Here is a 25,713-nt window from a genome sequence, read left to right as displayed (position 1 = left end):
CTGTAATAAGCTTTTGTGAGACCACGCCACTTGTACAAAGTAAAGAAACCTTGGTTCTCAGGAACCCACCACTCCCTCCCACCACTTCAGAGAAATGATAGGTTTGTGGTCTCTGGTTCCTCACTGACTGGAAAGCCAGTCGAGCTTTTATGTTGTCACTACTTGTGCAAGTGTGTCTGTAGACCATCGTCTCCTCCCCCTTGTGCTCGGTAAGCTGAAGACCGATAGAGCTATTAAAGCACTGTTTGTTTCCTCTCTGTTCTTTTAAAGACCACTGTCACTTCATATCACACCCCCTCACCCCACCCCCATGCCCTGCTTTTGTGACTCTTATACATTAAGCACTGGTATTCCTGCTAACTGCTGTCAGTTTCACAGTTGCACTGTGAACCATCAAGCTGAAGGTGAGTCTTTGCTTATGTGCTTACATCGATATGATCTTTTTCTTCACTGAATGTATGCAGCAATATGTGTATTTGTGTGTGTGGTGGTGGGGGGGTCATATCATTCTGCGTTCTGCAGCAGAAGCAATCGTGTGGTAGAGTTTAGTCATATTGCATCTTTGAAAGCAATGCATTTAAATGTTCAGCGAGTTGCTATGTGTAACTCAAGTCCATTGCAACACGGAGCTCGTTTAAGCGCAAAAGATGCTAAACCACAGTCGTCATAGAAGGTTTGGAGACTCAAAAGCTCTTTAATGAGGAAAAAATACAATAATTCTGGTTTTTAACAAATCCAGTGCAGTAAAAAAAAGAGATCAATGGGTAAGGAGGATGCCACAAGGTGGAAGAGCCACAACAGATAACGTCTGATCACATCTGCAGTCTGACTGTGCAAAAGTCTTGGCCGACCCCTCTTTATAGTTTGCTGTGAAAATAATAAGTAGATGAAACTGAAGTACGTGCAGACATACATGGAAATGCAGTACTTAAGACAAAAACAGATGTTGCAATAAAAAAATATTCCTTAGGAACTGGTGGGGTACAAGGACTGATTGAAAACCACTGTGAAAGCAACAAGTGTCCAAAGAAAACCTTTGAAAGACCTTCAGAAAGCCTGAAGAACTGTATATTTAGCTCCTTGTAAGTAGGTAAGTAACATTTTATTTGTATAGCACCTTTCAAAATAAAAATCACAAAGTGCTTCACAGAAAAGCTGAAATATAAAAGTAAAAATCAACCAAAAGCAAGTTTAAAAAGCTGAGTTTTAAGCTGTTTTTTAAATGAAACCACTGAGTCCACAGATCTCAGGCTCAAAGGAAGGGAGTTCCAGAGTCTGGGGGCCTCAGTTACAAACGCTCTATCGCCGTTCGTTTTCAGCCTCGTATGTTGGACAACCAGCAAGCCCTGATCACTTGACCTCAGGGACCTGCTGGGGATGTACGGATGTAAAAGATCTCTGATATAGGTTGGTGCAGGTCCATGCAGAGCCCTGAATGTCAAAGTCAATTTTACGGGGAGCCAGTGCAACTGGATCAGCAGAGGTGTAGCGTGAGAGTATTTAGAAGACTTGGTCAGAAGCTTTGCGGCAGCGTTCTGAACAACCTGCAGATGATCCACAGAGGCTTTACATGAACACGTGGACAAAGAATTACAATAATCCAAATGAGATGAGACAAATGCATGGATGACCATTTCTAGTTCTGAGCGTGATACAATGGGACTCAGCTTAGCAATATTTTTAAATGTTAAAAACTGGAGCGAACCAACAAATTAGCATGAGTGTCCAAAGTCAGAGCTGAGTCACCAAGGTTCAAGCTTAGGTTTTTTTGAACCAATAACCAGGGACCTCACCAGAAACCAATGAGGTATTGATAATTGTAAGCACAGAGGGACCGACAGACTGAAAGACATTTTTAAACAAAGATCCAGCTAAAATATCAAGAGAGCAGGAGGACGCTTTCATCGAATTAACTCATTTGAGCAGCTGAGATAAGGACGCAGGTAAGAATCTTTCTAAAAGAACAGGCCTAGGTGGAGTTGGGGCAGACAAGACAGACATTATGAACTTTTTCAACAAAGAAAGAAAGAAAATTTTCACAATCTTCATTCGAGGTAATTCGAAGTAATTGAAACAGCAGGTGGAGCAGGAGCAACAATATCACTAATGGTGTCAAAAAGTACCTTGGGGTTACCTCTGCTCGTTGATACTAGGTCTGAGAAATAGGCAGCCCGCGCATCACGAACTGAAGTGTTAAATGCAACTAAAAGGTCCTTTACGTGAAAGAGAGGAGTGTTTTCCTCCATAGTTGCTCAACTTTGCGGCAGGAACGCTTTAAACAGCAAATGTTGTCATTTATCCAGGGGGACGGCTTAGAAAGAGGAGCTAATCTGGTTTCACAGGACAAACGTTGTCTAAAGTAGAGAGACAAGAGTTCTTAAAAAGATTTGTTAGTAAATCCACATCGTTATAAGGAGGTAAAACTAACTTGAAAGCATCAGAAATTTAACAGAGGAATTTGTAATGCGAGAGCTAACCACATGACGAACAGGAGAGAGGGACAGAAAATATATAGAACGCTTAAGACTTTTACACAGTTCTCTATATTTTTGCAGGAGAATTTGCCCAGAACATCAAAAAAGTTTTGGGATAGAACATACTTGTGCCGATCAATGTTGTTCCATGTGTATAAAAAAAACCCCACGATAATAATAAAATCAGGATCGGCTCTTAGCAAACCTCAAGCAACACAACAATTAGTTTTTAAAAGTGTTATTTCAAAATAATCTTAGGCTGACTCCCAGTCAATTGTGAAGAAACATTTTAAAATGCTGGAAATGTTGGTTGGACTACTCACAAAACCCGAGAGGCTGACTAATATGAAAAGGGTTCTTTCATTCTCAGTTAGCTAAAGGAAACTTTCAGTGCTCTGAAATTTAACATCTTTGGAGCCAAAGTCAGATCTATATCCTTAGTTTTCTCTTAAAAGATCAAAAGTTTTATATTACCCCCCAAAATAACAACCCCCAAAAAACATCATAGCTGACCTTGTTACAAACGTACCAGCCTTATTTATATATTTAGTACTTTCTAAAACTAAATGCAAGTCAAAGTGTACTGAAATAAAACAATTGGTCCTTACTTAAATAGAGCTTTGAGGTAGACCACAAAAAAGAAGTCTCAAAGCAAGATGTAATATAATCAGTCAGAAGTGAAACTGATCCACTTTGATGATAAGATTTTAAACCACAGGGCTCTGCAGACTACTAAAGCACCAGTAACATCCAGCAACATTAAAATAACGCTATCTTGTCTGAAGCCACCAAATATGCTTTATGTAGGAGAAAAACCTGACTGGAACTTTTCAACAACAAATGCTGTTGTAGTCCTAAGCTATAAAAAAAAATCAGCTTTGAAATACTTTAAAAAGGCCTTAGAGAAGTGACCGAATGCACAATTACACATCTGAAGAGGGCTCACGCATTATTATAGATGATAGATGTTTATCTTGACTGAAATATTGGGGATTAAACAGTGTACAAACAGGAGTCTCTGATTCAGGATTTTTAGAGAGACTGAAAGCTCTGGATTGATTTGGAGAGTTTCAGTCAAGGTTTCCCCAACTGCTGCTGTGACTCAGTGAGCGTAAAGAATAAATACTGCCTAGAGAGTGAGGAGGTTTGCAGTCTCAGAGTTCTTCTGGTTTAAAAATGGAAAACTCGATATCTTGTCAGTGTAGCTGTTCTTTTCTCTGCACTTGCATTTTAAGTTTAGTTAATTTTTCAAAAACGGAAGATGTAAGACAAATTTTTCATGCTCTGTCTTGAAAAATATTTCTTGAATTTATCATTAATTTGCATGTGCTGTTTTATTGCAGTTACATTGTTAGTGTTCATTTTCTTTAAGCGAAGATTTGATATCGTGTCAGGTCTCGTTTAGAATTTAAAAACTGGAAGGAACTCTTTGTGTACTAATAAACATACTTGTTTCTATTTAACTGAAAACCTTCATTTGTTTGTTTGTTTTTAGCGTCCACATCAGCAGCAACATGTTTCAGGTGAACATCTGGATCTGTGCTGGCCTCCTGCTGTCCCTCCCTCACTGCACGTTTCAGTCGTGCACAGAAGGGACACCGAAACAGTGCGCCGATGCAGAATTTGCTCCGGGCATCAATTTGGCCGGAGAAGGCTTCGACATCACCAAAATGGAACGTAAAGGGGCCTTCGTGCTCAACATGAATGTGTGGAAACGCAAAGATAAAACATGCATGCTGTGTACCAACCCTTATCTTGAGAACATAAAGCAAAAGCTACCCCTGACAGTGGTGGACTGGAGGGCAAAGCAGTCCTGCAGCGCCAAAGTTTCCACTAAACTTCACAAATCCAGCGAGTCTCTTGTCAGTTCCAGCGTCTCCTCTGTTGAAAACAACTGGAAGACCGATCTAGAAGTTGAAATAAATGACAAAAGTGGCTCTGTTATGCTGGCTGGTACCAATTCTAAACTGGCAGAGTACTCCATGGAGAAAACAAAGAGTGACAAATTCAGCTTCACTAGCCAGAGTGTGTCGTGTGAGTACTACAGGTAAGGAACTCCACCCTTTATGAAATAAATGCGATAGTGTCACACGCTTGTTTTATACTCTTTCTGTCTTTTCTCTCTGTGAACAAGCTACCGAGTGTCAAATACTCCAAAGCTGCACACAGAATTTCGGAAAGCAGTGAAAGATCTTCCCAAATATTACGCCCCAGAATTCAAACAACGATTTTACAAACTGATTGACAACTTCGGTACCCATTACATCACAAAGGTAAAGGAAAATATGTAAACACAGTATCTAATCAATAAAAGTTGGCATTGTAAAAGGAAGTAAACTTTTCTTTATATGTCTTTCATGTATCATCCCAGGTAAAGCTCGGAGGAAGTATTGACTCTGTGACCAGCATCAAGCAGTGTCAGGCCAGCCTGCAGGGACTCAGCTTGGAGGAGGTGGAGCTGTGTCTGGAAGCTGAGGCGTCTGCGAGCATTAAAGCTACAATAAAAGCCGAAACAAAACACTGCCAGAAAGCTTCAGAGAAGTTGGAAAATAAGAACTCTTTCTCCGACCTCTTCAATGACAGGTAGAGAACATTACACACTGATCAACAACAACATCAAAACGTCCTGTCCAATATTCCCCCCCATCGATGACTGATTGGATTGAGACAAGTAATGGGAAAGGCGGGAGCTCGAGTGAACACCTCCAGTGCTTTGTTTAGTCGTTCCTGAGGTTATGTGATGTTGCATTGTCCAGCTTGGCCAGGCTACTTTCAGTCACATGCATGTCTATTTTAAACTACATGATTTCACTTTACCTGAAATGTTTTATCTGTTTTCACCCTTTAACAACTCACGCTAATATTTTCAGCTAATATTTCGGCACATCTGTTTGAAATAGTCCCCTCTTTTGCAGGTTTACAGATATAAAAGGTGGGCATACCACAGACACAGACCTTCTCTTCTCTGCGGAAAAAAATCCAGCTGCCTACAAGGAATGGCTGGAAACCCTACCAAAAAATCCAGATATCATTTCATACTCCTTAAATTCCCTTCATGAGTTGCTTCCTGCCACAGCCAAAGCCCGGAAAAACCTGCGCTCTGCCATTAGCCATTACATCCTGGAGAAAGGCCTGTGGAGAAACTGCAGCGCTCGCTGTCAGGCTGGGATTAAGAGTGACTCGAGGGATTCCTGCGTCTGCCAGTGCCACAATGACCCCGCCGTGAACCAAGACTGCTGCCCAGCTCGTAAAGGTATGGCACGGGTCATCATAACAGTACAGCGGGCCACTGATCTGTGGGGGGACCATACCACAGCTACAGATGGCTATGTGAAGGTGCACTTTGCTGGAACAGTGGCTCAGCGTACTCCTGTCATTTATAACAACAACAACCCACACTGGGCCACTGTCATCGACCTGGGCACGCAGGATGTCTCATCAATTACCAAATTCAGATTTGAAGTCTGGGACGAGGACAGCAAGTGGGACGATGACCTGTTGGGAGAATGTGAGCCACTTTTGACTTCTGGAGTTACAACCGATCTCTGTCCTCTGCAGCACGGCCAGCTGTTCTACAAAGTGGAAGTGCAATGTGCTCCGAGTCTGACTGGAAAGTCATGCACGGAATATAAACCCACTCCTATTAATCCAAGTCTGAAAAAGCTGTATGTGTCACGCAACACTCATCCTATTCCACCGGCCATCCTGTCAAAAATGGGCGTGTTTGTGGACAAATCAAGCTCATGGAAAAACCAGAGTTTTGCTCGCAAGAGCTTCACGTATGGCATAAAATAACACGCACTTACGAATTTGGTAAGACTTAAAAGGGAAGATTATTTCTACCTGGGCCAAAGGGGGTGATGTATTGATTTGTTTGGTTATTTATCTGTTTGTCTGTTTTTCAGGACTGAAAACAGATCTCAGGATTCACTTAAAAACCTAACCAGAAGAGACTCGGCTTCGACGTGAAGGATTCGTTCTTTGCTTTCATCTTGCAATTTCTAGACTATACCTTATCCGTCACTAATATTTCTCCATATAGGATCATTTGTGCAATGTTTTAATGTTCAAGATGTCAGAAAACTGGATTAATATATTCAAATACATTTAATAAATATTTTGTGTTTGTTTATGGATGTATGCATTGTATTCCCTAAAGCCAGTTAGATATGAAGACATTATGTGGCCATGTCTGTTGTAGATCATATAAAAGTTTCTGCTAATCCGGCTCAACCTTAATTTATAATGTTATTATCCCTCATTAATTATGATTTTACCTACATCGTTAGCAAAATGAATTTTACTGCATTCATTTTGAAGCAGTTTATGTGTCAGTTCAAGTATTTGCACAATGTTCCAATATACCATATGTGTTTTATTCTCACTATAAATGGAGCTTTATTATGCACAATAAACATATAATATCTGAACACTTTGTTCTTGTCGATATTTCACCCTGCTTTTGGTGGTAGTGTTTACTTTTTCTTTGGCAATGTCACCTAACTCGAAAAGGGAAGTGGTAAAACTTCCTGTGTGCGGATGAGGTTTCATTGTGTCTATTAAAGAGCACACTATCGCACACAAAATGTTTTGACTCAGAAGCTTCTATTTAGCGTCACTGGGTGATATAATTTATTGGATTAAAACAGAACAAATCATTATTCCAAAACAAAGGGACATATTTCTTGCATTTCACATCCATTTATGTTTATCAATCACCACCAAGCCTTTTTAGCACTGCCAGGAACAAACCCGTGGGTGCTGCAGGTTTGAGAGGAGGGAGACAAGCAGACAGACATCTGGTTTACAGATGTCCGTTCACAGAGAAGGACAAGGTGGATGAGAAGAATGAAACAAAAGACATACAGACATGACAACATAACAAAGTAGAGTAAATCACACAGAAAAGCTCTGCAACCTCATTGGACTGAACACTTTATGGTAATGATCCACTTGAAGAGGTCAACGTCGTGGGAATTAGCCTGGTTAGACACAGACACAGAGGAAAAGGGGAGAGCACAAAGATCATTAATACGGAAGAGAATCATTAATCACACAAAAAATGTGTGAAAAATGTACAAAACAAGCCCATCCTATGTCTAATTTTCACATTCAAACCCACATAAACCTACATATTCAATAACGATAATTAATAATGACTCAATCACAAACATAAACATATGTGTACAGATTTATTTATTCATGCTTTTATACCATTTTATACTTTCTTTATTAAAACTTCTTTTCTTGTACATAGAATACAAGTTTACGAATAGTTATACAGTTTTCTTTGCACTGAATGGAGCAGCATTTGCTTTTGTCTTAATGACAATTAAATATTCTGATTCTGATACTAATAAAGGGAATTATTGTGCCCATTTCCCGTAAGGTTATTATTGGACTCTATTAGAGTAGCTTTGCATAATTCACAGTTCGAAATAATCCTTATGTATCTTGTGCTTTACCTTGGTGCTCATCCACTGTCTAAGAGCTAAAGTTTTCACCCATCACCTTTGTACAGTTACAAACTAAGCAGGTTCAGCTTTTGTTGCACAGCTGTTCTTTTTCACATGCAACACCCAGAAATAAACATTATACACTCTCGAATACGGCTTATGGTTTAGCTTTCTGGGTAAACATGTAAGAGGTGACACACGTGATGGTGGCAGCGAGGCTTGGGTAATAGGACAATAGGACAGCATACTGTAGCTCAGGAGGACCAAAGTATTCTTGGGTAAGATACTGAACCCCAAGTTCAGATGTGTTTATTGGAGAGTGAATGTGTGTGAGTGCTAGATAGAAGGCATTCACAAGACGTAGAAGAAAAGTGGTGATTCGCCTCTGTCTCAGTATAGTTCAGAGCAGCAGTGTATGTTTGAAAACAGCAGAAGAAGCAGTTTTAGTCACCTCCACCTTAAAGGCCACCGTCCACTTAAGCCAATTTATATATTATTGGCTGCCAGTGGCAGAAAGAAAATCTAGATAGCAAGCAGATGGGCTCGTTTTCCTGTCTGGTTTGTCAGTTAGCCACAGGTATGGCATTAGAAAGACTGGTCTGTCAATCTATTATTGTTCAGTGAGCAGACCTTTTGTGAAGAGGTACCTAAACCAGCCTTTCTATCTGAGTGTAACCATTTTTTTTCACACCCTAAGACTAAGTGAGTAGTATTTGGTAGCTTAATTTCAGGGTGTGAAATAAACTAAATGAACTAAATATATATCTCTAAGAGAAAAAGTCAGACAAAGGGACACTAACTATAGTCAAACGTGTGACAACTCAAGCGACCTAATGCAGACTGAAGATCTCAACAAAGTTGTTGTTATCTCTCAGTTGCCAAAGGACATGATAGCATATGCCAGGACGAGAAGGCGCTCCTCTCGCTTTAAGCCAACTGTAGCTGACAACCCCTCATAAACAGCAGATTTGCGTCTGAGATGACAATACTGGGAATATCCACTCTCTGACATCACACAGATCAAAGAGTAGAAAACAATTCTCACAAACCAGTGGGAAACCTGAGGTTTTGACTCACGGGTCATACACTGACTTCACTATTTGACCATGTTTAATACAACCATCTGTCACTGTAACAGTAAATATATACGGAGACCCGCAGGGGACATGGGAGAAAAAAAAATTAAGACGGACTTTTGCGAGATCTCGCAAAACTTTTACGAGATCTCGCAAAACAAACTCGGGATCTCGCAAAACTTTTGCGAGATCTCGCAAAAGTTTTAGCCGCATTCTTCGGCCTTCGACCTCCCGTTAGCTTCGAGCTAACGGGAGGTTGAGACCTACTACAGCCGGGAGGAACACCGCTTTCCCAGCACATCATGCCTCGACCTCCCGGTCGGCTTCGAGCCGGCGTCCGAAGAATGCTGCTAAAACTTTTGCGAGATCCCGAGTTTGTTTCGTGAGATCTCGCAAAAGTTTTGTGAGATCCCAAGTTTGTTTTGCGAGATCTCGCAAAAGTCCATCTTAATTTTTTTCCTCCCATGTCCCCTGCGAGGCTCCGTAAATATATGACAGAAAACAAGAAAAAGTGTATTAACTCCACTTTATTAGTTAACCAGACCTTCGTGCACTATTTCTCACCTTTGTATCCGTTACCCAGGGCAGCATTCACTCGATCATATTTGCCAGTCTGCTCTCCTGTTAAGCAATCGGCACAGGTCAGTGTTACCAATTCACTAAAAACGAAACTGTTACATTGAGACAAAGAAATCTAACAGCTATGTGTTAAACCTGGCAAAAAAAGTAGCATTAGAGGACTTAGCTATCACACTATGCAGGTCACATACCTTTCCTAATGAGGGATATAATGCATAATACATGCAGCTGCACTTTCAGTGTGCAAGCTACTTAAGTAAAAAGAATAACAGTGAATAAGGTTTTTTTTTAAACTGCATCACATTTGTGTTGCTATTCTTATTTAAAAAGAATCCAAGTAAAGGACACTAATATTTTGACTCCTGCAAAATCACGTGATTATTATATATGAAGGCATTTTTCAGCACAGTAACATCTGTTGTATGCTGTCTGTTGTGCTGCGATATTGTGCAAAACGACATGACTAATAAGGTAACCAGAAGCAGCAGTAGTGGTAGCTCATCACAAATGAGGAAGTGTCGGTGGTTTTCTTACCCAAAGCATCTTGAGCTGGCCCTAGCTGTGCACCGAACCCTAATAAAACACACACAACAGAAATTACACCTTTAAGGCCAGGACTTGGGACGTACGTATCTGCAAACATGCCAGGAGTACACTCTGAGAATTTAGGAGTACACTGGAAGTACTTTGAGAGAAAGAGTGCATTAAATTGAACCTGCTTGTTGAGCTCCATATCCTGCACCAGGGCCTGAAACAGCACAGAAAAAGGGCAACAATAAAGAGTCAATATCAGGCAGGATCACATAGAAACAGCCCTGCAGCTTATCTGCACTCACAATGCTTCTGATGAGTTTTATTTTTCACTATCTCTGAGGCTTTTGACCTCATTGGTACTGAACTAGAAAAAAAGAAAACCAAAACGACACAGTTTATCTGGCCGCATGGTAACTTTCCACTTTAGAGTTTCTCACACTTTTTTTCTCACCATATTTTGCAGATTTAGCACCTTCAGCTCCAAGACCAAGCTGCTGTGCAGCATACGGATAGCCGCCATCACCTGTGGGCAATGAAAGAAATTGGTTAAATGTGACTATTTAGCAGTTCACTGAGCTTTAATACTGTGATAAACTGACAGGATGTGAGAAAAAGAGAAAATTGTAAGCCTTGTTGATTTATTTGTTTATATACTTTATACTAACAAGTATACCAAGGCTGGGGCTAGGCCAGTTTCATTTTGGTTGCGTGATCATTGTTTATGCAGCATTTCAAGGCCCCTCAAACAAAGATGATGTCCCAATAACCTGCATGACTGGATTTTTCACTTTATAAATTTATAGTGAAGTGAAAAGCGTCCTCATATAACAAGATGCAAAATGACTCAAAGACAAAAGGGGAAGCCTACGATCTTCATATATGAACAGACTTTCTATGATTATTGAGTTATTTCCTATTACTATACTCATACTTCCAGTTTACAGCAGTTACCCAGTCATTCATCTTAATTAAAACACTGCTGCAGCTGCTGCCCTAACAGTTGAGACCATTCAGATAAAGGCTTATTCGCTCTAGACTTTGATAAACTCTACATCTAAATCATCCCCTCATGCCCAGATCAAGAAATGTAAAGTACACTGTAAAAAAAAAAGATAATTTAAATGAATTTATCAAATAAATTTTACAGAATTTTACTCTTATTCTTAAATACATAAAATATCAATAAAAAATTGTTTGTGAAACATTAATGTTATGTCAAATGTAAAATAACATGAAAAAATGGTGAGTAATCGTGATTTTTACTGCAGGCTGACTGCTGTAGTATTGTCTGCTTGGCTGTAGAACAACTTTACCAAAATTTAAAATTTTACGTGCTTGTCTTAAAACTCAGACATGCAAAATTTATTAAGACTTAGAGAGTTTTCCCTTCCCATTGATGCCGTGTGCTTGCTCAAAGGTGGATCATGTGCTTATTGGGGTATATTTCTAACACTGTAGGGTCTTTAACGTGTAATATATAGGTATTTGAGATGGTTGTTGCACATTTGGGTGATATAAAATGCAATAAAATTGAATGAATGAATTCAAGTTCAGTATATGGTCACTTTGATTGACAGGTGGATATCATGATAGCTGGCTGTAGCAGTTAGCTGCCTACTGAGCCTCATCTCTGCTAACAGGATTTTTTTCTTGAAGTAATTTTAATAGATTTCGCTTTTAAAATGTATAACTTGGAGAATAAATTATATTGGTCCAATAAGTCTGTGGTCATGGTAATTTCTAGCATTTTATTAGCCTGTTATTTAGCACTAATAAACAGATACCTGCCTGTGTGCTTATTGTAAGCTATGCTTGCTAGCATAAGCATATAACCTAGCTTCTGGCCCCAAACCGCCAAAATGGGGACGATGCTAATGTTGAGACTTCAAAATGGGTTCAGAAAACAATGGGTGGCTACATCTATTTCCCTCTTTTATCTAAGTCTATGATTTTTTTTTTCTTTAGTCTGCAGGACTCAGAATAAGCCACATTCATCTACTTGTAATAAAGTCACTAAGTCTGTGTTACATTACATTTTCCTGTTATTTTGTACCATTTGACAAGAAAAAACCTCTTTAGTGCAGGACAAAAATGTCTCTATATAGACAATATCCTGAAAGTGTTTAGTGTAGCGTGAAAGGACATACAATATCTTCCCATGATGTGATGTACTGATCTGAAAAAGTGTAACACTACCTGTTAATAGCATGGTGAAGCTTTTATGATGTGCAAAAGTTTGATATAATATACAATGTTGTGTGGCGCAGGTATTTTGCAATGATTATTGTTGCAGCTATGATATCAAGCTCATGTATCTACTACCTTCCAGTCCAGCAGGAAGCACTGGGGCATTACCATAAGGAGCCTGACCAGCTCCTCCTCCTGCAGGGGGAAGAAGAAAATCAAATGGTCAATCTGACTCATACATCGTCATTTCTCTCTCTTCACCCTTCGACCTCCATGATTAATCAGCAAGCTGTGCACTCTCTACCACTGTAGTCTGAGTCACGTGTGGAAACCCACGCTGACAGTTGCCTGACTAATAGCATGACTGAAGGGCGAGGTGCTGTCACCGTTGCTCACCATATTTGCCACCAGTTGATTCCAGGCCTGCCCCAAGTGCTCCTGAAAGAGGACGAGAGGGCTTTTTGAGTCAAGACTTCACACGTCGCAGAAAGCACATGTAGGCATCACTCCTTGCTGGTAAATGCAAGGCTTATGTTCCATGCAGGGTGTTTACTGGTTTGAAATTAAATTCAAACAGATTTGGAGGAGAACAGATGCTTTATATTCTATAACCAAATGCTTTTGAGCCCTTCTGTTTACTTCTGTTGGTTTATGTGAGAGAGTTTCCTTAAATCTCCTACCATAGCCCCCCTGGACCTGTCCAGCATAGCCTCCAGGACTGAGGGCTGAAAAAAGACAAACATAAACACACAGGTCAAACATTCTTGTGTCATTAATCGATTCAACCGATTAACTAGTTGTTAGTTTTAAAAGCATCTACGGGAGCAGGAGGGCAGAAACCACCAGATTTAACTGGTCAGCTTCAATAAATCAGAGACAATAGCTACACCCAGTGGATAAAAAAAATCACACTGAGCATATTAGAGGAAGCCGTTTCTATTGACATCTACTTTGTCAAGCTATCCAGTATCATGGGTTAAGCCTCTAAAGGTTAGTGCCATCACTCCTCACGGGTTTTTTAAGCAGGTTATCGCTCCTCAGAACTGTTACCTTCACTCTTCCCTGCTTTTTTCTCAGCACCATCGGCTAACTCTGCAGGGTAAGCAAGGTCTGAAACATAGTACTAATTAGCACTAATTATGTTGTATATGTCGAGAGCTAGACTGACTTTCACAACACATTTTGCTCCAGTAATATTCAGGCTTCACTCACCAGCTCCATAGCCATCACCATTCCCGTAACCTGTTGAGAGGAGAAATGTAGAAGCACTTAAAAGATTGCAGTTATACATGAAAGAGAGGGGAAAAAATTCAAGTCTGTGATCGTGCTAGACAAAGCTTTTGCAAAACTGCCTCAGCCTACAGTGAAACACAAAAGTAACGCCAACAAAGAAAAAGTCCATCTTGACTGAATATCAACAGCTTTGATGCAGGCTGTCTTTGACACCAAGCAGAGTGACGAATGATTCTCTGCCAGTGCAGGTTAAAGTTTTCCTCAGTGTAAATACTCTTTGATGTATACTTCTCTAACTTGCTGAACTTACCCAGGCCGTTCCCTGCCACAGCACCAAGATATCCTGTTGCTCCATCACCATAACCTGTAATAAAACACATTCACTGTTTACTTAATGGGATGATGAGTATGATGTATAGATTTAAGTCTCTATATAGATTTACATGACTGAAGTTTACCTAAATATAAGTCTTTTTTCTTGCATGTAAAAAAGAACAACTGTATATTAACAGGAGAGTTTAAAGATGGCTGACACGTTGATTGTTTTACTTGTTTTTGTCTCTTACTTATTAATCATTCATCTGAAAGGAAACCTCTGGTGTGACCTTGAACGTAAGGTAGAGATTTTTTTCTTTACCTCCTCACATACAACTGACAAGCAAATGATTGGTTTACAGGGCAAAGTAGGAGTTATGTTGTCTGGCTTTGAGGCCTTACCTCCATTCACTTCTTTAAAAACAAAATTCGAGTAGGCAAATGACTTCGTATTTTCTTATCAAGCATATCCTCAAGTCTTTTCTGACAAGCTTCTACATCTGCACAGGACCCCGGGGTCTGTGGGAGAGACCCATGAATAGGCCTCCATTTCTTTGCCATGAGTTTAACTGACAGCCTCTGTTTAAATTAAAGGCAGTAGCCAAACAGCTTAGCACACAGACTGAGAAACACCTGATTATTAAGATAGTCTGGAAATTTACTGGCTAGTCTGGTGAGACAACAGCCTGTTTGGGGGCATGTCCGTGAGATCATTGTCAGTGGCTAGTTGTTTGCATGTCAGCAAATGCACGTTTTCTTTTGTTTTATACATGAACTATTTACCTGCATATAACCAAAGACTGTGCAACTGTGACTGGCCAACAGAATTTGGTGTGAAAACAGACTATAAACCAGACCAGAAAGCTTCCACCAGAAATGTTTTTCCTTGCCTACATGTGTTCCATGCATACAAGGATAGGGCCACACCTCTTGATCTTTGAATAAATGTCACCACATCTCTATTGACTCAGTAACTACAGTGGTCCAAACCTCCTCTGGAATGAAGAGCGACACAAAAACTGTGTGCCGGGATCTTCGTGTCCTGGGTGTCTATGGCTGAGCAGCTCCTGTAGGTGTAACGGGTAAGCTGGCCTAGTAATTTGGTTCAGATAGTGTAACTGTGACCCAAAGGTGCTTTCAAATTGCATCCAAATTATTATCTAGCAGGCCAAGAAAGCATCCTGCTAAAAGTTTTAAACTGTTCAGTGAAGCCTGGGGAAATGATGCCGACAGAGACCAAATAAATATGTTACAGCCTTACCAGTCGACTTTCCTGCAACACCTTGGGGATAACCACCCTGCCCAAGTGCAGCAGCAGCTAAAATGTAAAAAAAAATTTTAGATGAACAGGATGAAACACAGAATATGAGATGCAAAACATAATTTCTTATCTCCAAGCAAAGAAAAGACAAAATAAGGAAAATTTACATGCATACCTCCAAGTTTTCCAGCTGCTCCACCCAAATACGCTCCCTGTCCCAACCCTGCTGGCAACACATCGGAAGTCTTTACCAAAGTTGTAAACCTACCTCTCCATCTGCTAAAAACAGCAGCTAGTCTTCATGAATTATGTGTCATTGCCCAGCATTACCTGCTCCATAACCCAAAGCGCCCAGGCTTGCTCCCATGTAGTTTCCCGCTCCACCAGCATAACCTGAGGAGAAGGTAAACAAGCTCAGCAAAATCACCCGAGATTTACTTTAGGCTAAACGCACTTCACTTTTCCTTTCCTTACATAATAAAGACAGTTATGGAACGCTTTTTCAACCTCATCAGGCCATAAATGTCTTCATCTTTGTCAGACTTGTATTGGGAGATCCTCTCCACTGGACTGAGTCCTAAAAACCACAACGACCACCTAAAATCACTCCCTAAGTCACAGATACCCAGATGAAAGACTGAGGTATTTGGGATTTTTTATGTTTTACTATTGCTCCCAGCAAAACAAGTTATAAATTCCTGGGTTCCAATCTGGATAAATATGAGTTTAGATATGGTCTAATTTGATTAATAAAGACTCCAGCAATATTATTACACACAGACAGTAAACCACACACAAAACCCGGCTGTGAGAAGGAAGAATGTACATGTGACATATATTGTTTTAGAGTTAAATTTCATACAAAACGAGAAAACATAAAAACAAATGAACAACTCAAAGCTCCTCCCAGCACTCGATGTAGTATGATCAGAAGCCTGTTACCAAGAACAATGCAAATCTCTTACTGGAATGCACATTAGCATAAAAAACAGGCTGAAGCCACACTGCTTTCAGTTTTGTGTCGTGTAGCAGCTTCTGGATTTGAACATGGAAACTAAAATCTAATCAATGATCACTGCTCTCACCAGTGATTAAATCTTGAATTTCCCTCAGTGCAATGCCCAGATTGACTATTTTCAGTATCACTGGCAACTGCAGCCCAAGAGATCTAAGCTACTAAGATAACAAACAGCTGTTTACTATGGCTCAAGCGGTGTGCACTGCATGTGTTTTGACTTTCCTACAAAATGCAAAGATATCCAAACAGACTTGAAGGTGCATCAGAGCTGAAAGCCAAAATCACAAACCTTCACCAAACCGAGGTTAGAAGTCATGATTCAAGGTTTTCCAAGGTGATTGCTCCACTGCCTTGCAGCTTATATTTATCATGTTAATATGTAATTATTGTGTGTTATATATAACGCAGTCTAATTTGTTTATTTATTTTTTGGTTAATTTGCAAACTAAATATGAACATCTGAAAAAAACAACACTTTTAGTTGAGAAAAGGTTTTCTGGCCAAAGCTTGACTGCTTTCATGCAGGGTTTGACCATCATTAAATAGCATCGATAGTTTTTGGTTGCATACACTTGGCTACTTAATCATAACGCATTAAAATATTTAGGTGTAACTGGGGTGAAAACAGCTCAGTCGCTAGTTTTTCAGCATGAATTTTACATTTGGTCACATTAGAAGAGGGAAAACCTTTCAAAAGTGCCTCTTTTGTTTGACTAGTTCAACTTTTTTAAGCCAAAAAATTTGAACTTGGATTTTGGCAGAACTATACTGGCAATTAGAGTCACTAGTTTAAAAGACTGACTTGGTAAAGTGTTTTGTTTGACTAGTACAGCAAAAGTCTCAATGCCAACTAGCAGAGGAAACTAAAGTCTGTTTAAAAGCATAGACATCACACAAACAACAATCTGAAAGCCAGTCTCAGAAATATGAAATTGTTTCTCAAAAATCTCAAGAACGGACCACAGACAGACAGATATGAATCAAAAAAGACATTTAGATGGTGAAAAAGCTTTGCTCTTACTTGGAGTCTGGGCATTCCTCCCAGTCTGCCCTGGGATAGGGAGGGCTTTTGGCTTTTTGACATCATGTTCAGTTTGGGAATTCTGTTTAGCACTCTGATCATCTCCATTAAAGCCTGGAGCTTCCTGTCCATCTCCTCTATTAGAGGCACTGCCTACACTTAGGGTTCCACTAGTACCTGGGATCACTGCTCCATAGCGCCTTCCTCCTTTTGCTGGAAGGTTTGCAGTACTATATCTGCCATCTTGTACCGTAACAGTCCCACGGATTCTGATTCCATTTGCGTTTTCAGCTAAAAGTCCTTTGACGCGCTGCCTGTCTGCCACAGCAGAGAAATAATCTCTTATTCTCTGATCCAGTGGAGTCGCGTAAATACGTCTTCTTACATCCTCAGCTTCTGAAAAAGGTAGTCGAGAGGTTTTGTCTTTTTCTTTTTGTGACGTCGTGCTACCAAGATGTCTGAGTTCTTCACCAAGATGCGGCTGAGCCACTGAACTTTGACCCTTTTGAATTCCTGAACCTAAGCGATTGTTTTCTAGTAAATTAATAGGAGATCCACAGTTTTCCACTCGCTGATTTTCACGTTTGGATGAATCATAGTCTCGGGCACTCTGAGATGAATAAGAACCCAGACTTTGGATGTTGTCTTTATCAACAGGCAGTTGTCTTCTCGGACCTCCAGCTCCCAAAATGACTTCATGATTTGGGGCCAGCTTTCTTTTGGGTATTGCAGGGTGGTTACTTTGTCCTTGATCAGTAGGTGTTGTGTGTCCAAGACTCGATGACTGGACTGTTGAATCAAAGCTTTTGACCTCCTGCTTTCCAAACGAGTCTAGACCTCTGATTTTTTCTCGTTTAAGATCTTGAACAGCTTGACCCTGACTGGCCATCTCAGGTCCAACCAAATGTTCTGCAGACACACCTGGCAGAGAGATATCAGCATGCATTCACAACTTCATCTCACCTCAGAGACAACAGTGTTTCTTTGAGGTCCAGCAGCACACTGTAGCAGCAAACTTCAAGCCTTTCTTTGAAGTTTGTAATATAAATCGGAGCATCCACAGAAAAATCAGAACCAAACCAAGGATAGAATCAGTGGGAACTCAGACAGACTTACACATTCATTTAGAGTAATGACACCAACACATAAAACGTGACATGACAACACATTGTTTCCTTCACAAATTGTTGAAATGTCAAAAAACACACCAGCGTTCAAGCACAAGACAAAAGGATATCCTGACTCGAGCAACATCTGTGTATGACACACAACAACAGAGCTGAGTGGGCATGAAAGCAGAAGCCTGCAGTCCACAGCAAAAGCAACTGAAATTTTTCTGATTCTTAAAGTGAGGTTTTACTCATAATATGTGTTTAAACTACAAGCATATTTACATTTACTATGAGCCAGAACCAGAGTCACCAAGCAGTTTTAAAACATATCTCAAAGGCAAAAAACAAATAAAGTGTGAGTGTGAGTAATTTCTTATTTTGCCTTTAAACCATGTGTGTGCAGCATAAGGAATAATAAGTAGCCCACAGGTGGGGGCTGGAGTGGTGGAGGGGAAGGAAGCCAATGTGGAAGTGTCTTAAAATTGCATTCTTTCTAATACCTGGCAGTGATGCTTCTGGTTGCATAAAAGCTTAGGGTTACAAAAAAGTCTATGGGAAAATGGCCCTCACTCATTTGCTCCCTTGCTGACAAAAACATATATTTTAATTAGTAAATTCTTGCTGTTCTAACAACCACAAATGAGGACAAGTCATTGGCTAACAACATGTCAGCCACAAGTCATCAGCCAATGAGCATTCGGTGATCTCAGTCAGAGCTTTCTCAGGACATCTGGTTTCGAAACACTAGGCTGAAAGAGCCAGGAAGTCATGCAACATGCAGTCAAGATGAAACACCAATAGACACGATGAACTGTGCGCACAAAATAAAACAGACCAGCTTCAGATGATAGTAAAATAGATACAGATGATCTGTTTTCATGCACATAAAGACATGAAATCAACATCAATAGCAGTGAATCACAAGTCAGCAAAGATGAAGACAGACTGATTACACAGAAACACCACAGATTTTACACCTGCACGGGTGAAACCCATAAAGCAGATGTCACTGATAACAGCAGCATCGCAGGCCAGCGTATTACAGTTTAGGAGGTTTTTTTTTTTTTTGCAAAGACACAATCTCTGCAAAGTGCTTGTGTCACAGATGTGGGCGTATTATTATTGTACTGGATAATGTATTAAGACAGCTTCTGAGAAACAATCTCTGCTGATCAGCTTGATAAGGCTGATGTTTATGCATGCCTCTGCATCAAGTCTGGCAACAGGCCTAAAACAGTTCAAAGCTAAAAGAACAGGACATCACATGAAACATAGTTCATCACTTACCTGGTCGTGCTCCAAGATAGCCAATGCCCCCTAAAGATCCATATCCTGGCAAGGAAACAAAAACAGCTCATCTTTAAATAAATCAGCACTGGGGTTACGTCACTGACATCCTGGGTTTCTCTCAATACTACAAGGACACATAATCCATTAGCTGAGATGCAGTCTGCCCCATATACCATGTCCACTGACAGGTTGACAGGGTCCAACTTATTGTGTTTATTAAACCAATTTCTTTACTCTCATTTGTGCATACAGCACAAGGAAACAAAAGTGTTTACCTGGAAGTGTTCCCAAGCCAGCACCATAAGCTGAAAAGTCCCAAAAACACAGAGTTAATATTTCTTTACAAAGATCCCTGCAGCTGCTATCCAACCGTTTGTTAGATTCATCCTCATCCTTGCTGTGTAATATCTGTAAAAGGTGTGACATGAGTTGTAGCAGTTCAACCTTTCACAAAACTGGTTGCATCTTAGCCTTCTTGGTTTTCTGCCAGGATTTGCATGCAATACAGGCTGCCAAGATTTCTGCTGCTAGGTGTGAGCACAACTAAAAATAACCCCAATCTTGCACCAGACCACACTGGGAGGCTTAATATCTTAAGTACTGAGAAAATAATTGGTCGCATTGTTAATATGATAATTATGATGAATCATAAGAGTAAAAAAATGTATAAGGTAATTTGCAAATCAGAACAGTGAGGGTAAAGTTTCAACAACCTTGACATATGTAACACATGTAAGCAGCACACATAGTTATTTATTTCGAGTAATAAATAACGACCAATAACAAAAACACAAAGTAAAGTAAATGGCTCCCTAAAGAAGAAGATATATAAATAGGGCCTATTAAGTCTTTCTTTATATATCAGTCTTACCACGTTTTCCTCCCTGGCCCAATCCCAGTCCCAGTCCGTTTGTGAGCCCAGCCCCCAGCCCCATTCCTGGGCCCAGACTGGCACCTAAAGCCACAGGGAAAATTTATCATACATTTTTAATAAACTATTATTTATTTCATGAACTAGACTGACCACATCCAAGAGAAAAGAATGAAAAAGTATGCTGTGAGGGTTTGAGTGTGTACCATAGGCTCCCTGGTTTCCATATCCACCTTGCATCAGACCAGCTCTTCCTCCTAATCCAAGAGATCTGTAGCCTCCTGAGGGCACAATGAAAATAATACATATACAGAATATAGTTAAAGTTATAGTTAAAGAATATAGTTTTTAAACCAGGTGCATCAACAGAATCTTTCTGTGCATAGTAAATCCCAAGTAATATCATGGTCAAAAACATCTTTAAAAACTGTGTGATGGATCCCTTTTAAACAGGAGAAATTGTTTTTGCATGTTTGATTTGCTCACCAACACCAAGCTGGGCTGCAGGATAACGTCCAACTGAAATATTTAACAAAGTAAAAGTTTAAATATCCCCCCTGTATGGTTAAAGAGACATAAGAGGCAGAAAATCAAGCAGATTAAACCTACTTCCAGTCTTCATTGCTTTGTTGCCATATCGGCTACCCAGTGCTCCAAGGGCACCAGTAACTGAGAGGAAACAGAAAAATTATTTTACACTTTGCTTTTTTTTAAAATATTACTTTAGCTATTACAGTTTTGACCAAAATAATTGCCATTAAGATTTTTACCATAATTTATCAGCCCTAGTCACTCATAGAGTTAATGCCCATCGAAGGAATAGACTACAATATGTGCATTTGTGCATCCAAAGACACAAATCAGCCAGAACATTGCTAATGTATGCTGTATGAAAGACTTACCTCCAGGTTTCACGCCGCCGATTCCCACACCTCAATAAAACAAAACAAAAAAAGACACAAAACCGGGAAACAGTTAAAGGCACATAAGAAAATTTCAGAGTTTAAGGAAACAGTGTATTTAACCTGTTATTTTTTATCTAAATGGATAGTTTCGCCCTTTGTAACAGAGTAGTATAAATTTTTTATAACTTACCCAACACATAGGGGGGTGGCTTCCAGCGATAGGCCTTAGTGCCTCTAATTTGAGTCACTGAACTCCATCATGTTTACACTGTTGGTGCCTTTTGCAGCATTTTTAATGGATTTATCTGACAAATATTACAACCTGTGCTGTGGTACAGACTCTCCGAGAAATTTTGACAATTTTTTTGCCAGTTTTGACAATTTTTTTTGTGCTAAATTATTATTTGTCTGTTGTTTAGGACTAATTAGCATAAAAATGTGTACATGGATTGCAGCAATACTGATGATTTAAGACATTTGGAGTTCAAAATCACAGAATGATGTCACAGTGGCTGTCCATCTTTTATATACAGTGTGTGTGTGTGTGTGTGTGTGTGTGTGTGTGTGTGTGTGTGTGTGTGTGTGTGTGTGTGTGTGTGTGTGTGTGTGTGTGTGTGTGTTTAAATTAATTAAACATTGAAATAACTTAAAAACAATTTGAAAACGTATAAATACCTCTGGCTGGAAGCACTCTCCCCCAGGAAACACTTTGAGGTTTAACCCCTGAAACATTAAAAAAATTTGAACAGTTTTTCACCATCACCATGGTTACAGCCTGTCAAACACCAAACAGTGTAATGATAACAATACTGTTGTGTTAGTCAATGAATCTGTGATTTATAGTTAATTATACTTATATTTCTAATGAATCTAACTTATAATAAAAGTGAGTGAAGATGGTGAGAGTCTGTAGCCACATATGTACCAAAAACAAAAAGAACAACTACAAAATGTTTTATCGAGAGGATATAAATGTTTCACCTACAAATATCAGGATATCTACTGGGATATTTTCGCCTCGCTATTTTCACTTTATGCAACTGATTAAAAAATGCAGATAAGGAAAATATGATATGCATAACTGTAAAATACATATTTGTTTCACAGATTTACTGCATAAACTTTTTTCAAAGGACATTAGAGGTCCTTCAACAAAAGCATTATTTGTTTTGTTTTTTATTTAAATTTTGAATTTTAGGCCAACACTATCACTGTGTAGGAGACTCAAAAGATGACCTTAAAACTGTGGGAATTACAGTTTAGATGTCAGTTGAGGATTACATCAGTAGTGGAACCTGATTGGACTAAAGGTGCGAGACAGACAGATATCCACTGATGCGACCAGAGCACGAGATCAGATACAGCGCCAGTGTGGAGCCTGTTAGTTCTTCTCACAGTTGGATGTGACATTTTGCCTGCTTATGCCACCTTTTCATTGCATCCTTTGAATCAGTGAAATTAGATCATATAAACCAAAGCAACTTGGCGATTACTCTGCTGTTGGAGCCCAGAGTCCATGCAGTCCTCCCCTCAGTCTCAAAGAGATGAGATCTAACAAGTGAGTGAGAGGGACTCACTAAAGATGCTAATTCATCGGGACTTTAACTTGGACCAAAATATGATATGATCTAATTCATTTGTCAGCTAAAGATACAATTCATCTTGACGCTAGACAAAATGAATTCAATTTTGACTAAATAAAAAAGCTTTTTTGTGCAGCATTTCTTTAGATCATGTTAAATATCAACATAAATTATTTTTCTTCCAACTAAATTTAGTAACTTCTTTACATTAAGTTGGATTATGCCAGTTAGACTTATATTAATCTTTGTGCAATTCCAATTCCAATGTTTTTAAAGCAGCAAACACAATAATTAAAACATGAATGAATACTTTTGTTTTAAAGCTCATGGATCTAAACCATTACAAATGTAAAAAAAAAAAAAGGCCAAGAAAAATAGTTCATAAAACTTTAGACTTTGTCCCGTGAGTTTCTTACCGCCTTGCAGAGTTTGCTGAGCCAACCAGAGAACCAGCGAAGTCTGGAGCAGAGCTCGAGCCAGCATGATGGAGGAGGCACTGTGCAAAAACCAGCAGCACTTAAAGAGAAGAAAGAGATGTACAGAAAGACAAATACAAGTCTGGTACTTAAAGCACCGCAGCCTCTTTCATATGCTTTTATACACTCCCACTGGCAAGTCCTGCCCTCTGAAAACACACATCAGTCTGAATGGGCAAAGCCAAAGACCCATTTCGCTCCATTTCCTTTAGGTGAGAATGCAGACACACACACACACACACACACACACACACACACACACACACACACACACACACACACACACACACACACACACACACACACACACACCATTTTAATGAGTGATAATCAAATCTACTGTTTTCACTGTTAACACATATAAGGAGCCAAAGATTCAGTAATCTCTTATACATTCACACTTATAATGCAAAGTGTAATGAAATGCACTGTGGTGCAATGCTAAAAGCTTGTTGTCATAGTCTTTGTAAATATTCATGGCTCTACTCTTATTATCCTAGTTTTTTTTTCTATTTTGTGGGGCTGAATATTGATTCTTGGATGTTTGATATCCTTAGTTATTGTTTTGCCGTTGCTATTTTTTCTGTGTTCCCTTGTGTCTGTATCTAAGTTTGTCTCTCTTTCAGTTGACTTAATATTTCACTTTGAAGCTTAGATGCTCATATGATTTTTGAGGGTTTTACTTCCCTCATTTGTTCTTTTGACACTTTATTTAGTGTCTGATTAAGTCCACTGGTTCTTTATTACCCCTTCCCTTCTTCTGTGTCTTGTGTTGTCCTTGTTTTCTCCTGCTGGCTCTCTGCGTTTCTGGATTTTTCCTATTTGCCCTCTAGATATGTTTTTCCTGCCAACATGGCAGTTACCTTTTTTTGTCTGTGTTTGTTTGTTTTTCTGCCGAACACCCTGAATAATATGAAAAATATGCAAATGCGTAATGTATAAGACAAGGCAAGCTAAAGATGCTGTACAAAGCAGAGTGGACAGAATTTGGCTCATTGAGCTGACAGGGGGTAAAGAAGAGCTTTGTTCTGTGTCTGTTGGCAATTCCCTGAACACATAGACTGTCATGGTTCTGCTTTCTTTATTGACATTTCAGGTGTTTCCAAATATCTCACGTATTTAAATACAGGCTGTCTGCTCCAGTGTCCATTCTATGTATAGTCTGTCTATCTGTGTACTCTATATTTTATTTATTTTTATATTAAGCCTTTATTTTGCATCTGCGGTTTTATCATATCAGCCTTTAAAATCTACTTTTTGTTTTTTAACCTGCCACTTTGTCCTTCATGTTGATCCTCTTTCCCAAATCCAGGATAACAAGGCTTCAGTCTATTGGTCCAGAGCAGTGGGATGCTTCATAATCTCACTATCTCCGGTTCTCCACCTTCTCCACCGATCTCCTGGGATCTAAGGTCCAGCAAACCGTCTCCCAAACCAGCTGCTGATGCTTTCTTTGTTTTACAAATTTGGATGCTTTTCTAAACAGCTCAGACAAAAGGCCACTGAAAAACACACAACAGTGTTTTCTCCATACCGACTCTCTTCAGTTCGAGGAACAACTATGAAAAAAGCTGATGACACACACACAAACTCAATTTCCCTGCTCACTAATGCAAATACAGCACCCATGCCCTGGAAAACATTTATATATGAAAGTGAAGACAGATGATTTGCAGATAATTATGACACATCTGAACTCCTTTTCCACATAAACTAAATAATGTTTAACAGCAGGCCGGTTTTTCCTGCTTTTTGTTAGTAGAACAAATACTGCACCTCCTAAACAGAGGGGGGAAAGGAGTATACAAAAAGAATCTGTTCGTATAAATTCAAATATCCCGGTTAAAAAAGGAACTTGGAAATTGCAGACTTAATACATGACGACATTATTATATTTGTGTGCACAAGGTACTGCTGTGTCTCCAGTAGTCTCAAACCTCAATTAAAATGTAATTTTAAGAACTTTTCTACAGGGGAGCATTGTAATCTCTTAAAACAGGCTGTCAGCTGCCATCTCTGGGACAACATAGACAGCAGTGTGTGCCACTACAGTCTGTTGAGACTGGGCACAAGAAGCATTAACCCATGGCAATATCAATGCCAAGCTCAGGATCATATAGAGTGTGTGAGGTCCTGTGCATGAAAGCCATTTTTTTAATGTAATGTTTAAGTTTATGTCTTAACCTGAGGCACGGCAGCGCTCGATGCAAACGTCTGACTGGAACGAAGAACCACATGCGATGTTTTTGCTTTTAAAGACGCCACAGAAGGAAAACTGAAGTCACACGTGCAGACCACCACATCGTCTCCCCTGGTGGTACC

At 39.6% G+C, this 25,713-nt stretch overlaps 2 protein-coding genes across 6 annotated transcripts; one reads left to right on the top strand and one right to left on the bottom strand.

Annotated features, from left to right (window-relative positions):
* The first annotated feature begins 294 nt into the window (after positions 1-294).
* On the top strand, positions 295-6,904 carry LOC101476239 (perforin-1). 3 transcript variants are annotated; one of them, XM_024802127.2, is made up of 7 exons: positions 295-404; positions 971-1,082; positions 3,970-4,521; positions 4,609-4,747; positions 4,846-5,057; positions 5,390-6,287; positions 6,380-6,904. In XM_024802127.2, exons 1-6 carry the CDS (start codon positions 311-313, stop codon positions 6,267-6,269), a joined length of 1,989 nt encoding a protein of 662 aa, XP_024657895.2. In that variant the 5' UTR covers positions 295-310; the 3' UTR covers positions 6,270-6,287; positions 6,380-6,904. The 3 variants fall into 3 exon arrangements, with proteins under 3 accessions (XP_024657895.2, XP_004552527.1, XP_024657896.1); XM_004552470.3 differs by lacking the exon at positions 971-1,082 and having other exon boundaries at positions 317-404; XM_024802128.2 differs by lacking the exon at positions 295-404 and having other exon boundaries at positions 1,028-1,090.
* Positions 6,905-7,077: 173 nt separating this feature from the next.
* On the bottom strand, positions 7,078-23,708 carry LOC101475554 (uncharacterized). 3 transcript variants are annotated; one of them, XM_076883406.1, is made up of 24 exons: positions 23,332-23,708; positions 22,008-22,055; positions 21,330-21,359; positions 21,037-21,096; positions 20,914-20,946; positions 20,634-20,708; positions 20,428-20,511; positions 19,832-19,861; positions 19,554-19,598; positions 17,155-18,075; positions 15,446-15,508; positions 15,291-15,338; positions 15,116-15,172; positions 13,850-13,903; positions 13,519-13,548; positions 13,357-13,416; positions 12,987-13,031; positions 12,703-12,744; positions 12,442-12,501; positions 10,571-10,642; positions 10,301-10,333; positions 10,120-10,158; positions 9,571-9,627; positions 7,078-7,456 (listed from the first exon to the last, which is right to left on the bottom strand). In XM_076883406.1, exons 1-24 carry the CDS (start codon positions 23,396-23,398, stop codon positions 7,452-7,454), a joined length of 2,058 nt encoding a protein of 685 aa, XP_076739521.1. In that variant the 5' UTR covers positions 23,399-23,708; the 3' UTR covers positions 7,078-7,451. The 3 variants fall into 3 exon arrangements, with proteins under 3 accessions (XP_076739521.1, XP_076739522.1, XP_004552524.1); XM_076883407.1 differs by lacking the exon at positions 13,357-13,416; XM_004552467.4 differs by lacking the exon at positions 17,155-18,075.
* Between the last annotated feature and the right edge of the window lie 2,005 nt (positions 23,709-25,713).

This window comes from Maylandia zebra, linkage group LG4 (assembly GCF_041146795.1).
Source record: "Maylandia zebra isolate NMK-2024a linkage group LG4, Mzebra_GT3a, whole genome shotgun sequence".
Lineage (NCBI taxonomy): Eukaryota > Metazoa > Chordata > Actinopteri > Cichliformes > Cichlidae > Maylandia > Maylandia zebra.
This window is presented reverse-complemented; position numbering and strand designations above follow the sequence as displayed.

What these genes read in the sequence shown, in the direction of transcription:
- LOC101475554 (XM_076883406.1), bottom strand. Translation starts at nt 23,398, where the DNA reads ATGCTGGCTCGAGCTCTGCTCCAGACTTCGCTGGTTCTCTGGTTGGCT. An exon ending in GAGAGTGCTTCCAGCCAGAG is followed by an intron (nt 21,360 to 22,007) that starts GTATTTATACGT and finishes TGTTTTATTGAG; the next exon opens with GTGTGGGAATCGGCGGCGTG. An exon ending in TGCAGCCCAGCTTGGTGTTG is followed by an intron (nt 20,709 to 20,913) that starts GTGAGCAAATCA and finishes TTGTGCCCTCAG; the next exon opens with GAGGCTACAGATCTCTTGGA.
- LOC101476239 (XM_024802127.2), top strand. Translation starts at nt 311, where the DNA reads ATGCCCTGCTTTTGTGACTCTTATACATTAAGCACTGGTATTCCTGCT. An exon ending in GTACCCATTACATCACAAAG is followed by an intron (nt 4,748 to 4,845) that starts GTAAAGGAAAAT and finishes GTATCATCCCAG; the next exon opens with GTAAAGCTCGGAGGAAGTAT. An exon ending in TCCGACCTCTTCAATGACAG is followed by an intron (nt 5,058 to 5,389) that starts GTAGAGAACATT and finishes CCTCTTTTGCAG; the next exon opens with GTTTACAGATATAAAAGGTG.